General features: G+C 31.4%; 1 protein-coding gene across 3 annotated transcripts in view; it reads right to left on the bottom strand.

Annotated features, from left to right (window-relative positions):
• The window catches only part of LOC140451697 (adenylate cyclase type 6), a 3,083,308-nt gene that overhangs the window by 1,047,537 nt on the left and 2,018,109 nt on the right, over positions 1-17,662 (bottom strand). For all 3 annotated transcript variants that reach the window (XM_072545540.1, XM_072545547.1, XM_072545553.1), the window contains one exon: positions 16,114-16,260. In XM_072545540.1, the coding sequence (XP_072401641.1) occupies positions 16,114-16,260 (147 nt within the window). The remainder of the gene's footprint in view (positions 1-16,113; positions 16,261-17,662) is intronic.

Raw genomic sequence — 17,662 nt, forward strand, 5'->3', positions numbered from 1 at the left:
AATATCCAAATAAATAGTAATCAAATAAGAAATGTGGAACAGAGAATAGATGATATTTCACAAATGAGAGACATGGATTAAATTCTCTGGTAATATAAAAAATTTGCATCCTAGAGTATACATAAATAGTTTAAAACATAAATTAAGATTTGTGAATAATATTAATGATATTAAAGATTATATTAGAGTGACATTAAATGAAAATGCAGCAACTTGGTTTGCTAGTATTGAAAATGATTTAGATAATTTTCAAACATTTGAAAATAAATTTTTAAATTATTATTGGAGTGAATTAGAGCAAGCCAAATTTAGGGAAGTTCTATATTTTGGAAAGTATAATCACAATTTAAAATCAAATATGGTAGATTATGCATTAAAACTGATAACAGTTGCAAAATATTTAGAACCACCACTTAGAGAGTGTATCTAGACATTTTGATGCTGATGTTGTGCAAACAGTAACTGTACAAAATATTCAAACAATAGATAGTTTTATTAATTTTATTCAAAGAATACAACGAGGCAATATGACAAGTAATAATAACAACAATAGAAAAGGCAATAATAACTTTCAATATAATAAGAATGATAATCAACAATATAGACAATCATATAACAATAATACTAGGTATGGTGATAGTTTACAAAATTTTAATAATAATAACAGTAATCAAAATAGACAGAACTTTAATAACAGTACTAGTTATAATAGACAAAATTTTAATAATAATACTAATTATAATAGACAACATTTTAATAACAGTGCTAATAATAATAGACAAGATTTTAACAATAGAAGAAATATAGAGCGACCTAACTATAACAGACAGGTAAATTGTGTTCGAAGGAATAGAAGCTGCGAAGACAGGGAACGAAGTAGTACAAGGCAGGAAAATGTGAGTAGAAGTCATAGTAGGGAAAGATATAGGACATCAGATCCAAGTGGTCAGATACAATCTGACAATTCTAATAATCAAAATTTTGTTCAGTAAACTTTCTGAATTACAAGTTAGGCCATTGCTATTATGAAAAACCTTCTGAATTTATTTCTTTAGATGAAGATAAAATTATTGAATCTAATAATTTAATTTATATAAATGCTTTGGCCAAAAATAAAATGATTAAGATTATGATAGATACTGTTTCAGAAAGTACTTTAGTCTCGGAGAATTTTATTTTTAATACATTAAAACTATCAGATATAATAAAGATTCCAAAAATTAAAATTGTTGGTGCAAATAATAAGAAGTTGGGTGAATTTGATAAACTAGCCAATTTTAAAATTAATATTCTTAAAAAAGAAATTAATATGCAAGGATTTATAGTCAAGGATTTATGTGTTGATATATTATTGGGAAATGATGAATTGGAAAAGAAGAAAGTAAAGATAGATTTTGAAGAAAAAATGGTAACTTTGGAAGGGCAAATAATTAAATTTATGCAGAAAGATGAGGTGGAAGAAGGAATAAGAGTTGATAGGATATTATTAAAAGAAAATGATGATGTTTATGAAAAAGAAATGTATTTTGATGATAGGGAAATGTCCCAAAAGAATGTAAAGAATAATTGTAGTGAATATTTAAGGAATGGAAATTTTAAGCAGATGGATGCCTACGAGGTGGAGTGCGTAAAATTGGAAGCAAGGAATAATCAGTACATAATGAAGAATAATGTTATTTGTAAAGAAGAAGATATGATGAAAGTTTTAAATTGCCCTGAAGAATATAAATCAATAGTCGTTTCCATATTGCAGCAACACAAGGGACTTGTCAATAAAGAAAATAGAATTGCACAAAATTATATCCATAGTATAAAAGTTAAAGAACAAAAAGATTTTAAAACAAAATCATACCCAATACCATATAAATACAGAGAAGAAGTAAACAAAACAATTAATAATATGTTAGAAGATGGAATCATTGAGAAGGCAGACACACGTTTTATAAATCCTATAGTAGTAGTACGTAAAAGATCAGGTGAAATCAGGTTATGCTTGGATGCAAGGAATATTAACAAGATTACTGAAAAGCAATTTGAAGCACCAATGAGTATAGATGGAATACTAGGAAGAATTACAGGAATGTCATTTTTCACTAAAATCGATTTACAGCATAGCTTTTGGTTAATACCTCTAGAAAGAAAAAGTAGACAGTATACAGGATTTCAGATAGATGAAGTAGTATATCAATTCAAAGTAGTACCATTTGGACTTCAATCATCTTGCAGTGCTCTATGTAGATGTCTTCATGATATTTTGGATCAATATGAACATTTTGTAATTCACTACATTGATGATATAATAATTTTTTCTAAAACAGCTGAAGATCATGAGAAACACCTAAAAATTATAATTAACAGATTAGACAAAGTTGGACTAAAAATAAATCAAGAAAAATGTACATTTTTTTAAAAAGAAGTAATATATCTAGGTTATAAGATTAATACTAAGTGAATCGAAATGGATCCAGAACGGACACAAGTCATTCAGGAATATAAAACACCACACAATTTAAGAACTTTAAGAGGATTCATTGGAATAATTAATTATTATAAAAGGATGATACCAAATCTAAGTATAAAAGAAATTCCATTACTTGAACTACTGAGAAAAGGTGTAAAATGGAGATGGGATCAGAGAAAAGAACTAGCATTCCAAGAGATTAAAAACATTTTTCTGTCAAATTTGAAAATATACTATCCTGACTACACACAGCCATTCATATTAAGAACAGATGCATCAATAGAGAGATTATCAGGGGCATTATTACAAATACATGATGGGGTCGAATACCCAATACAATTCATTTCAAGAATTACAAAGCCACATGAAAAGGGTTACTCAGTTTCAGAATTAGAACTAGCAAGTATTATACATTGTGTCACAAAATTAAGATTTTATTTGTTGGGTAATGAATTTACAATAGAAACAGATCACCAAGCTTTAACATCTATATTAAATAACAAATATGGAAACTGTAGAATACATCGGTGGAGTCTAATATTGAGTGAATACTCCTTTGAAATCAAATACATTTCTGGAAAATCCAATATAGTGGCAGATGCTTTATCAAGGTTAGAAAATACATCACAAAAAGGGCAGCGAACAATAAAAATTGGATTAAACCAATTAGTAGAAAGTACAGGATTATATTCTAAAGAAGAAATTATAAGAGATCAGATCAATTTGAGTGAAAAACAAAAAGTCCTTAAGAAAGATGGAGTTTATTATAAAATAATAAATGGCATAGAAGTATATGTAATAACTAGAACTTTAGCAAGGAAAATATTAAAAAATTTACATAATAATTACATGCATATTGGTTCAAGAAAGCTATGGATGCTATTTAGGGACAATTATTTTAAATTATTTTGCAAAGAATGACATAAGTATAGCAAAAGAAATTACTACCCAATGCCAAATATGTCAAATAAACAAAGAAAAGAATTTCAAAAACCAGAACACATATAGATCTAATGTTGTATATGAAAAACTAAATACAGTGTCCATGGATTTTATTTCAAATTTAGTTCCAAGTCCAACAGGAAAAAAGCATATACTAGTGATAGTTGATTTATATACAAAATTTATTAAACTATATCCCTGCTCAAGAACAAATGTTAAAACATTGAAATTATATATTAATCAATTTTTCGAAGAAATAGGACCATTTAGAAATTGAATAATAGATAATGCTACATATTTTAACAACCAAAAATCAACAGGGTTTCAACATCAACATTAAAAGGGAATCAACATTCATTTTACAAGTATCAGACATCCTCAGGCAAATCCTGCAGAAAGATATATTAAAGAAGTTATAAAATATTTAAGAATAGTGTGCCAAGATCAACATGAAACGTGGCAGCAACATATACCACAAGTAGAATATTTTTTAAATAATACACATAATTTAAATACAGAGGAAGTACCAGAATATTTAATGTTTGGCCATATAGGAAACAGAAAATGGATTAGTGAATATAATCAGGATATGTTAGAACAAGTAATGCAGAAAGTGAATAACCGAATTAGGAGGAAAGCTGAAAAATATATCAGAAGACAAAATCGAAAAATAAAAAAACCAATCACATTTCAAAAGGGAGATAAAGTGTTAATTCGTTTACTTAGAAAAAGTAATGTTAAAGAAAACCGTTGTAAGAAATTGCAACCAATGTTTGAAGGTCCATACAGAATTGAAAATCAGAATGGACTAAATAGTTATGTGTTAATAGATGCAGAGAACAGACTAAGAGGCATGTTCCATATCAAGGACATCTTTCTTATATGAAGAGAATGAATAATGTTTTCTATACTTTTAACATTAATAATAACAACTGTTACTGATATATCCATTTTATTCAATAGACTTGATTTGTTAAATAAATGGTAGATTTCATTATTGTGAATCAAATTGACATCATACTTGTAGTCTTGTACATATGGAAATTATTTTGTACCCTAAAAATCATAATTTGGGGTTAGATACAAAATTGATTTTATAAATGTCTTTCTAATATAATAAAGTGTAAAACTTACCAATTTATATGGATGAAAGCCTTTTGAATGGAAATAATTCCTAGATTTGTATCCTAACATCCATGGTAAAATATAGTAAACACAAACATACAACACACAAACTTTAATTTGACATGACAGTTTGACATAGACAGCGAACAGAGGTGTACTTAATAGAACAAATTTTAAATAAGAAATTAAATTAGTGTACAAGAAAATTAATATTTAAAAAAATAATAAGTAAATTATTTATTTTAAATATTATTTTGGGGTATTGATATGATATGGGAGAAATAAAAATGTTTAAAGAAAATAATTTATAAGTTATATACTAGATAATATTAGATATAACAAGTATTTGGTTAATTTAAGAAGTTATATACTAGAGAATTTAATAAAAATTATTTTTGTGAGGGCATTTTTAAGAAATTAGCATATAATAATTGTAAAAAGTTGTATTTTAATGTTGTAAATATATTTAAGTGAGCCATGTGCATAGGCAACCAACTATACAGTAAGTGACAGACAGAAATTAATCATTTTTACGAATTTAAGTGGGGTTATAATAATAATGTTAGTTTAAAATGTTTAATTTATATATATTTACTGATTTAAGTGTTTATTCTGATCTGAAAAGCCTAAATGTCAATAAAATTATTAATAGAAAAGTATGGAATTCTCTAGATCACCGGAGATGGCCTTGTTTGCGAAATGGTTTGTTCCAGAAAATTCAGACATGTATTTAATAGAACAAATGGAACATGATTTCTTACCAGATGGTTCTGGAACATCCAAAAAGATATAAATACCCGGTGATTTGGATTCAGAAGTCAGTCAGTCAGTCAGTCAGAAAGTTTAGTAAGAAAGTCCATTCAGTTATGAGTTTTTAAGTATGAAAATTAATTAGAGGCAGTCAATCAGTTACAATTGTTCAATATAGTGAGTTAAATCAATATTAAGAAACAGTATAAAGAAAATAATATTGAAGATTAAAAATTACAGTTCATCCCAAACCCTTCTTTCAGTGCGTCATAGTTGATCGAATTCTCTCTAACGCATTAAGCTAGAAGTGACAGAAAAAAACGTAAGTCTGTGATTATTATACATAGAACTTAGAAAATTATGTATCGTTCACGGGTATTTGCATATTAAAGCGAATTCTACTTACGGATATATAATTGGTTGGAGTTTAGAATGCGCTAAATAGATATCCAATCAATGATGCGCATAAATATAATTTGACGCAGATGGTCTCAATAGTGACAGTACTATGATAATGTCAACTGATAAAATGATAATTGTCATTCCAGGTTAGTATTTTCATTTACAGTGAAAATTTAATTTTGTATTTATTGTCATAAAAATATTTTAAATATGCCGAGATATACCGAGAAAGAACAAAGCCTAATATTAAAATTATTAAATTATTTTCAATTAGAAGATATTCATATGTATTAAAACGCTTCTTTTTAGAACCACATTTTATTAAAATATAAGATATAATTGATGCCAGCCACATATTTCCTGTAATCATTGATTTTAATGAATTAGGTTCTGAATCGGATTGTGGATTGTTTGAAATATAATATTCATTTTTGTTATTCATAAAAAAAGAAGGTAAACTTACATTCGGTATCTTGTTTTTTAACTAAACTCCATTGACACTATTTCATCTGCATACCGAAACTGGTAGATTAACTCAAAAATCAACTGCTTTACTATTTAAACTGTCCATTGTTTTTTTACCTAAACTTCATAACACTCTTTCATTTGCACACCCAATCTAGTAGAATAACTTACTATTTAAACTATTTTCACGATTTTATGATAAATCTTCACAAAATTAAACTAATGGCTGCCACAGAAACTTTCCGAAAATTACTTATCCGAATATGACTGATTTCAATCGATGCTATTTTATCACAGGAATGTTTGCTTTGATGCCTTGCAATTGCCAGTAAATTTTTTTATCTCGCAGTCAACTCTTCAAAGATTCTATAGGAGGAAGCATTATTTTAAATAAATAAACATTCCAATTCCATAGTGTTTATAATAAATAATAATAAATCCATAAATAAATCTTAGCTAATTAAGCACTTTGTTTGGAATATATAGAATAGCAATTATGACAAAATGCCGTTCCAATATAATGCGCAATAAAAATTTTTATACAGGACGGGACCTCTAATATGTAAAGTAAAAAAATAATCTTTTCACATTTAGCCGATTACAATCCTGCAACTGTCAGATTTAACTAAAATGTCATGCAATAATTCTCGACATTCTTAAAATCCTATATGACGTCAACATTAGTGACGCACTGAAAGAAGGGTTTGGGACAGACTGTATGTTATGTATAAATGATAATTGGATAATGGAAGAAGTATTAATTGAATATTAAAATTAAATAATATATTTGGTGATTGGATATTGATATATAGAAAAGAAGAATAAATATAAATGCTGTTTGCTGGTTTGCTTGGTGGTTTATAAATGCTGTGAAGAAAAATATCTTAAATTGGTGGAAGCTGATAATTGGAAAAAGTAATTTCATAAAAACAAGGATAACCGAAGCTGAGAAGAAGACATTTGAGTGGTGATTATAATCTATATAGTGGAAAACAGTTCATTTAGGCATTCAGTGACAGAAAGGTACAAAAATTTTGTTAATATAATTTAGTTAGTGTTATAACAATTTCAATTTTGAAGATAGTTTGTTTAAATTTTACATTGTCTATAGAATTTAATTAGTTTCATAAGAATTTCAATTTAAAGATAGCTTATTTTAAATTTACATTAGCTACTTTAGATATATATGTGTGTTTCATAGTAGATCTAATAAAGATAATTTAAAAAAGTACTTACAAACTAATTCTTTGAGAACCGCGATAAAAACCCTATATATATATATATATATATATATATATATATATATATATATATATATATATATATATATATATATATATTATATTATTAAAAATACTCATTGCTCATCATTCAAACAAACAATACATCATAACAATATATATATATATATATATATATATATATATATATATATATATATATATATATATATATATATATATATATATATATATATATATAAATATATATATATACAAACAACACAGTTTATTAGGATTGCAGTCAGAAAATTGGCCGGGATGTTAATGAAACACTCTTTTGACTTTTTGTCTAGCTTTTGGAATAGTTTGATTTCTTTTTCAAGACAATGTAATAAGAAAAATATGTAAATACTACCCTTTGAGATTATTTGTAAAAGCATTGACACTCAACATTAATAACACACATATAAAATATAAAATAATGGCCAAAATACATTCTAAAATTTTTTAAATTTAGGTACAGATAGTAAAATTTAGTTAATGGCATCTTTTACTGGTGTGTTTTAACTCTGACACATAGAGAACAGAAAGTAAAAACCCTATGATTAAAAAGTAATTAGGTATACTTTATATTATATTTCTTTTTAAGAAATACTAGAGGCCCATCTTGGGTGATTTACTTTATAATTTTTAAATTTTTAAACCTGTCCTAATGGTATGCAACATGTTATGCATGCAAGTGTAATTTATGTACAGGTAAATATTTATTTTATTTTGGATGTTTTTCCAGTAAGTAACAATAAATGTTGCTCAGTTTATCTATGTCAGACTTTTTATGGATGCACGAAGTACTAGATTTTATGGAACACATTTCCAAGAAAACACGTTTTGAATGGTTCTGTTCCTTTGCCAAAATACAGGAATCCTCGAAATTAAATTCATGTTTTAACGTTAATGCATGTTTTGTCAATGCATATGCATTTATTTTTTTTTTGGTTTTTATATCACTACGATGTGAGATCACCCAATTGGTACACGGTATAGAATAAACAACATTCGATGACTCCTGTATTGTGAAAGGATCTTTTGTTTTTGTGTATAACTTCGATACCGTTTTCACATTTTTGGTTGTAATTTTTAAACCACTAATGTTTTTGAAGATATTCGTTAGCTTCGGTATCAGAAATGGAATGTAGGGTAGGCAATCATAAGTTATTTTAGATGGTATCACTGATGTGTTGTGTGTCAGTGACAATTGCCGGACCCCATTGTTATGAAAATTTTTGTTGTCAGAAGATTGCTAAGGAAAAGGAGAACCGAAAATGAGTTTATTTACTAGCCCTATAGGATAGGAGTTCTCTTGTAATATAGATCTCAGCTTTTTTAGTCCCTTATCTCTGAACTCGATGTGTGACAAGTTGATAACCCTAGTTTTCAGGGCCAAAACTAAATTTGTTTTCATCTTAGATGGATATTGAGAATGAAAGTTTATAAAACGGTAACTAAAATCAGGTTTACGATACCACTCCGTCCTTAGCATGCCATTATTGCCACGATGGATTAGCATGTCTAAAAAAGAAATCATATCAGTCTCTCTCTCAACCGTAAACTCTAGGTGTTCACATTGGGCGTTAAAGTTGTTTAAAACATTAGTTACTTTGTCTTCAGGGACCGATAAAATGAAATCATCTACATATCGTTTAATAAAAGGTATGTGAAAAGGTATCTTTTCTTTACACGTTGGTATAAGTTCATCCAAAACAAAGTTACATAGTATGGGGGATATTTTGCTGCCCACTTGAGTACCAAAGATTTGTTTAAAGAAATTACCATTGAACAAAAATATGTTAGAGTCAAATATAAATGTTAAAATTCTTATGAAATCATCTAAACTGATCTTGGTATGCGGAGAGATGCTGTTCCAGTTATTTTTGATGCTGGTAAGAATAGCATCTAGTGGTAAGTTTGTAAATAGTGACACACCATCTAAACTAATCAATATATCATTATTCGGAACTTTAACATTGTTAATTAAGTTACTAAACGTGAAAGAATCTCTAATATAGAATTCATTGGATTCGTTGTAGGAAATTGTGAGAATATTTGTAAGGTGGTTAGCAAGTTTACTATTAGGAGCATCAATGGAAGAGACAATAGGCCTAATTGAAATAGTGGGTTTGTGAACTTTAGGCAGAGTATAAAACCTGGGTGCAACTGCATTGTAAATTTTCAAGGATTTTGCAACTTCTGTTGTTATGGATTTGAAGAAGCTAAATCAGACACCAGCTTGTTCGCCTTTTGTTGGAGGGTGCACACCGGACTGTTCTTAAGTTTGATGTAACTTTTTGTATCATTTAATAAACTATTAATTTTTTTAATGTAATCATTCTTATACATTGCCACTGTTACATTTCCCTTCTAACCTTCCCTGTCACTCCTAACAATGTAAATTTCTGAATGTGATTTTAAAAATTGTTTACACTCATTGTATATTGTGTTCAAAAAATGTCCTTCTTTACTTGTTTTATGTAAAAAGTTAGTGATAACATTAGTGCTTTAAGATCTCACAATGTCCTTCTCTTGGAGTTCTAGTTAAGAAACTCGATATCTGAGAGAAGAGAAGACATTTTGAAATCTCTAGCACTAGGAAATTGGCAAAATTTTGGACCCAAAGACAAAAGTTTTTTAACATTATAAGGAAAAGTGATGTCAGTTGGATTTTTGAACCATTTTTCTTGAAATGTTATTTTTGAAACTTGATCTACTTTAATTTTGTTAAATTTTTTGATGTTGTTATTTCTAATTTGGAAAAATACTTTTAAGTATTTAATGTTTTGTCTTCTATAGAATTCTTGCAGTAAAGGAGCAGGTAAATGCTACTCTAATATATTTTTTAATTGATGTAACTTCTTTTCTATGTACGTAATATCATTTTTTGTTACTAAAATTTCTAAGTTTAAGACTTTGGTTTTTAAATTTGAATTAAAATTTTGAATTTTACTACCTAATTTACCTCCTTTATGATGTAACAAGTTATTGAGGTTAAACTTTTCATTCTCTATATGTCCAGGAAAACAAAGATTTTTTCTACATTTCAGAAGGAAAATCCTTCTGTTGTTGAGTGAAGCAAGCTTGATGTTGAAATTGGCCCATTGTTTTAGGAAATCTACGCTAGCAGAACCATATCCTCTCTGTATGTTCTCAAAAAACCCCATCATGTAAATACAAGAAATACTGGATATTAGTGACTGTCGATATAAACAAACAATACAGTTTATTAGGGTTGCAGTCAGAAAATTGGCGGGGATGTTAATGAAACACTCTTTTAACTTTTTGTCTAGCTTTCGGAATGGTTTTATTCCTTTTTTAAGACACTGTAATAAGAAAAATATGTAAATATTTATAAAATATCACAATTCTTCAGTGCAACTTACTAGTCTTTGAGATTATTTGTAAAAGCATTGACACTCAACATTAATAACACACATATAAAATATAAAATAATGGACAAAATACAGTCTAAAATTTTTAAAATTTAGGTACAGATAGTAAAACTTAGTTTGGCATCTTTTACTGGTGTGTTTTAACTCTGACACATAGAGAACAGAAAGTAAAAACCCTATGATTAAAAAGTAATTAGGTGTACTTAATAGTATATTTCTGTTTAAGAAATACTAGAGGCTCATCTTGTGTGATTTACTTTTTAATTTTTTAAACCTGTCTTAATGGTATTGCTGTATTTTTATTATTAATCTAATTTATTGTCTTTATTATTATCTTTATTATCTTATCTATATATTATCTATTTATTATTAAAATGTTCTAACACTTAGTTTATTTAATCTTTATTTACACTTATTCTAATTTACTACAGTCTTATACACTTATTCTAATTCACTAAAAACACAATAATTTATATTAATTTATTATACAACTTATTCGATACAACAATTTATTTTCGACTAACTGTTCTCAACCAAATTCACCTATTTATACCAAACAGCCGTTAGTTCTGGAATTCCCTCGAAGCAGACATGAATTGGCTCGAACAGCATGGGGGAAGACCATTCTTATCGTGGCTCGCAGCGGTGTTGACCTTTCTCGAAGAAAAGGGGGCACCAGACAGGTTTTAGAGAATCTACGAGAACATTCTTGTTAGAATAATACCATCTTTACAGGTTAAATATGAAAACATAATTTATCGTAACATTGCCCCCCTCTTAGAAGATGGTTCCCCCTGGAATCTTCTCGGGACTGGAACTGGAACGGTATGCTTGTATCGGCAACTGGACCCTCAAATGACAAGGGACAAGGTTTTCTCTCCGCACCAGTAACTATGCAGATTGCAACAGACTAACACCTGGACTTCGGTGTCTTTAAAGATCTCCTCCACTATACTTCGGATAACCCTCCAATCTAATTGGCGGTACTCTAACTTTGGCATGGCTAACTTTTGCACGTCGGACTCTAGTACTTAGTGAAGTAATCCATTACTACCAACATGTACTTGCCTCCATTTTCACTTTCTGGAAATGGCTCAGAGATGTCCAAATCTATTCTTTTAAACAGGCTTCCAACATTATATTGTCTCATAGGAGCTCTCCTTTTTCGGTGAGGCCCGTTACTCGTAGCACAAAGAGTACATTTTTTACACCAGTTCTTTATGTCGTCGGAACTGTTCATCCAATAAAACCGTTCCCGAATTCGCTGAATGGTTTTCTTTACACCGAAATTCCCCTTCTGATGGACTGTCGTGTAACTGACGAAGTACTTTGGCTATTCTGCTCTTTGGGATCACCAACTGTCTTCTCTTCTCTGAACCGTCATCATTTTCCAGTACTCGTTTGAGCAAGCTATTTTCCATGATAAATGAGTCCCATTGGGCTCAATACGTCTTAACTACTGAGCATAGGTTTGATATTTCTTGCCAAGGTGGACGAAGGTTTTCCTCTTTCCATTTTCGAATTTTATGTATAACTGGATCTCTTTCTTGTTCTTCCCTGATCTTAGTAGGCATCCAGTCGTCGTTGACCATCGTTGTTCTTAGCAATGCTGCTTGCTTGGATTCCGTTTTGTTGCAGTGGGAGCACTCTGCTGGGCATGATTTACTGGAAATAGAATCAGCGTTTCTGTGGCTAACTCCGGCCGTATTCTTGGAGTCGTTCGATCCATCTGGCTATCTGACCCTCTGGATTCTTAAACTCTATTAACCACTTAAGGGCGGCATTGTCGGTTCGGATTAAAAACTTCCTTCCATAGAAGTATTGATATAAGTGCTCCACTTATTTCATTACTGCTAGAAGTTCTCTTCTCGTAACGCAATAATTCCGCTCAGGTTTTGAGAGAACTTTACTAAAATATCCAAGGACTCTTTCCTGTCCTCCTTGAATCTGAGATAGCACTCCTCCAATTCCCACATTACTTGCATCTGTATCTAAGATGAACTCTCCTTCTGGCAGTGGATATTCTAATATTGGTGCTGTGATTAATGCTTTTTTAAGGTCTCAAAGGCATTTTGGCAGTCTGTATCTCAGCGGTAATCTCTTGCTTCCTCTGTAAGTCGCGTTAATGGCTTAGCGATATCTGCAAACTTCTTAATAAACCTCCGGTAGTAGGTACATAGTCCAAGAAAACTTCTTACTTGATGTTTGTCCGTTGGTTCTGGCCATTCCTTAATGGAATCGATTTTTCCCTTATCCACGGCCACTCCTTCTTTACTGACTATATGACCCAGATAATTGAGTTTACCTTGAAATAGCTGCCACTTCTTGGGGTTTAACATCAATTGGGCAGCTTTAAGTTGATTAAAAACGTTTTCTAAATTCTTCAGATGATCTTCAAATGTCTCCCCTAAGACGATTATATCATCTAGATAAACCAGGAATGTTTTCCAAGATAACCCTCTCAACACATTTTCCAGACATTTCGTCCATTTCTGGCACCGAAGCTAACGAACATCTTCAAAAATGTTAGTGGTTTAAAAATTAATACCAAAAATGTGAAAACGGTATCGAAGTTATACACAAAAACAAAAGATCCTTTCACAATACAGGAGTCATCGAATGTTGTTTATTCTATACCGTGTACCAATTCTAACAAAATATACATAGGCGAATCATCTCGTAATGTTCACAGTAGGGTGATCTCACATCGTAGTGATATAAAAACCAAAAAAATAAATGCATGTGCATTGACAGAACATGCATTAACGTTGAAATATGAATTTAATTTCGAGGATTCCTGTATTTTGGCAAAGGAAAAGAACGGTTCAAAACGTGTTTTCTTGGAAATGTGTTCCATAAAATCTAGTACATCGTGCATCAATAAAAAGTCTGACATAGATAAACTGAGCAACATTTTGTCACCTCGGGGGAACAAATAAGGGTCTAACCACCTTCTGTTGTCTCCGGGTGCTCTGTAGAGGGCTTCGAATATACTGTCGAGAGCTCCTCTACTTAAGTCCATTTTAGGGTTATGGACTTGGAAAATATTTATATCTTCGGTGTCTTGCCTTGAAAAAGGCAAGATATTTCTTACACAACAAATTCCTCGTCGAAAATGGTACATTAGGTTGTGGTCTTCCGATGGCTTGTCTTGAGAAAGACAAGATATTTTCTTACATGACAAAGGATTGTCGAAATAAAAACACCAAGTTAAAGTTGAAAATAACTCTCAACCACAGAGTATGGAAAATAGAACAGGAGCAGAGCCCCGAGAGCACTAAGCTCTCGGAGAGCCCGTGAGGGACTGACTTTGCTGACCTGAAAATCGCCAATATTTATATGCAGTGTTCGAGCGATAAATAGGGATTTCCAGGTCAAGAGCCAATGGGAAAATTCGAGGCGGGGCGATGCGCATCGAAATGCGTACTAGTCCACAGACTATCGCATTCGATGACATCCCCCCTCCTCTGGAGACTCTGCGGCTGTGAAAAATATTTATTGAATAAAAAATACATTAAAAATACATGTGAAAATACACAATACACAGGAAAATATGCATAAAAATATAAGTAAAAATGTTCAAAATAATTCACACAACACACTTACGGGGGGAGGTCGGTGGTGATGACGGCATCTCAAGCTCCTACAGGTCCATCCTCGGTCGGTGTGCCAACTCCTCCAACGGGTTCGTCTTCTTTTCGGTCGTCCGAATCCCATCTGCCATATCCAACGGGGTTTCGTAGGGTACCAGTATGCCGAAGCCTACGTGGTCGTCCGACGTAGGGGGGCGATGACTGGGTCTACTCCGGGACTTCCATCGGCATCTGATGCTTTTAACTTCGAAGAAGCCTGGCTCGTCAAAGGTGTCTACACGTCGAAGGAATCAGGTCTGCAGAAGGCCTCGATGTCGGAGTGTTATAGTATTGCTTTCTAACACTACGTGGTTCTCCCCATTATTCTCTTGACTTCAACCCATGTTGAAATCAATGGTGTGTTGCTTTCTGTGAATTCGAGCTGAGTCGTGGGTTCGAATTTTAACCACGTTGTCGGGCGCCATGTCACCTCGGGGGAACAAATAAGGGTCTAACCACCTTCTGTTGTCTACGGGTGCTCTGTAGAGGGCTTCGAATATACTGTCGAGAGCTCCTCTACTTAAGTCCATTTTAGGGTTATGGACTTGGAAAATATTTATATCTTCGGTGTCTTGCCTTGAAAAAGGCAAGATATTTCTTACACAACAAATTCCTCGTCGAAAATGGTACATTAGGTTGTGGTCTTCCGATGGCTTGTCTTGAGAAAGGCAAGATATTTTCTTACATGACAAAGGATTGTCGAAATAAAAACACCAAGTTAAAGTTGAAAATAACTCTCAGCCACAGAGTATGGAAAATAGAACAGGAGCAGAGCCCCGAGAGCACTAAGCTCTCGGAGAGCCCGTGAGGGACTGACTTTGCTGACCTGAAAATCGCCAATATTTATATGCACTGTTCGAGCGATAAATAGGGATTTCCAGGTCAAGAGCCAATGGGAAAATTCGAGGCGGGGCGATGCGCATCGAAATGTGTACTAGTCCACAGACTATCGCATTCGATGACAATTTATTGTTACTTACTGGAAAACCATCCAAAATAAACTAAATATTTACCTGTACATAAATTACACTTGCATGCATAACATGTTGCATACCATTAGGGCAGGTTTAAAAATTTAAAAATTAATGTTAAGTGGTGTCAATGCTTTTACAAATAATCTCTAAGGCTAGTAAGTTGCACTGAAGAATTGTGATATTTTATAAATATTTACATATTTTTCTTATTACAGTGTCTTGAAAAAGAAATCAAACCATTGCGAACGCTAGACAAAAATTCAAAAGAGTGTTTCATTAACACCCCGGCCAATTTTCTGACTGCAACCCCAATAAATTGTGTTGTTTGTATATATATATATATATATATATATATATATATATATATATATATATATATATATACATATATATATATATATATATATATATATATATATATATTTATATACATATATATATATATATATATATATATATATATATATATATATATATATATATATATATATATATATATATATATATATATAGTGTATAAAGTCATTATTAGTACCTTTTGAATAAACGAAATCCAGTTTCAATACTGTAATACAAAGTTCAAACGCAGTGAAGCTAGAAGGGTTAGTTTCATTTAAATAATGTATTTTTTCATTACTAATAACTTAAAGAGTTATATTTTAAAACTAAAATGCATTAAAGTATTTTATTACTTACGCTATGGCATCGATCATATCAAGTCCCATTTCCACAGTGCAGTGTGCATGATCTGGTCTGGCCTCAGGCAATCCAGAAACACAATAGTAACAGTCGCCAAGAAGTTTTATCCTTAAACAATGATGTTCAGCAGCTAGCCGATCAAAACTAAAAATAAGTTCACTAAATTAATAAAGAGATTTTAGTTGTAGTAAATTTTGAGAAATGCTAACAATTTGTATGTGCAATTTATCCAGGCTTATTATTTGGGTGTTCTAATTAGGCATTTTAGAGAAACTTGATACACTTACAATTTAGGATAAGGGATTTTTGGGATAAGAATATTTATTCTTAAATATTTAGAGTCTCCTACCGATTCTGGTTATACTGGAAGCATACTTTTTTGGAGGTGAGAATCTTCTAAAGATCTCTGGGAAGGTGTCTCAGGTGTGTTGGATTCAGTCCGTTACGCCTTACCGTAACGGACCACCTACGAACTAAACTCACCCCATTTTTTTTCCAATTAACGGGACTGAGACCACTCTTAGCGAGCATCGTCATCTGTCCCGTTAACTTTGTTAATACTCCCATCAGGCCCTTTCTGTGCGTATACTGTGGCTGTCACAACGTCTAAAACATTATAATCGTACCATCACACCTACTCCCGCATATGAACTCGGTTTGTATGGTAAACGTCCAATGTGAGGCACTGGATAGGAGCGACCACAGCGCTGTTCCGCCCCTCATAACTGATAGAAAGTTATCCGACAGGCAGTACAAATAACTGATTCATTCATACTTTATTAACACCTACTTTCGTCACATTTTCATTTTCACAGTTGATTGTAGAGGACTGAGGTCCAAGATTTATTTAAAATTATCAAATTTAAAAGTCTTAAAATACTAAACACTTACAACACCTGTATAAATAAATAAAATAAAATAAAAATAAAATCAATAAAATAAGTTATCTCTGTTGTTGTCTTCTCTCTTCTTCTTCCTTGTTCTTCATGGTTTTTATGACAAAATCAATAATCAAGTCAAACATTTTTTTATTTTCCATTGCCTTGTTGATCAATTCGTGGGACTCGCCATGAGGTAATCCCATGCAATGTGTAAACGACCGGAACGACCCATGCCTCGTCAAAAACTGCATGAAGTAACAGTTGATGCCCCGTGTTTGCATTTGTACCACCTCGTTACATCAAGGGTAACACCCCTCGTCCTAACGGCCTTGCCTGTTTCCCTTGACCACTAATCCTGCCACATTCCTAAGCTTCTTTTTAAGGATATGCATCAGCACAGCCCCAGCTATTATCTGTAGTACGATAGTTAATGCTACTTTGTATGCACTGCACACCCTGATCTGGATATAACAGGGCACATATAAAAATGATTATATAACAATTTAATATTCGAACACTATATCAGAATAGACTGCAGAATATGCTACAGAGGAACGAAGAACGAAGAATAGACCCCAACAGAAATGTATCAATAACAAGGGAAAAATAAATAAAGCGACAAACGAAGTGCTAGATATTAAACAACACAAGAATAAATAATTGGA

This window comes from Diabrotica undecimpunctata, chromosome 1, assembly GCF_040954645.1.
Source record: "Diabrotica undecimpunctata isolate CICGRU chromosome 1, icDiaUnde3, whole genome shotgun sequence".
Lineage (NCBI taxonomy): Eukaryota > Metazoa > Arthropoda > Insecta > Coleoptera > Chrysomelidae > Diabrotica > Diabrotica undecimpunctata.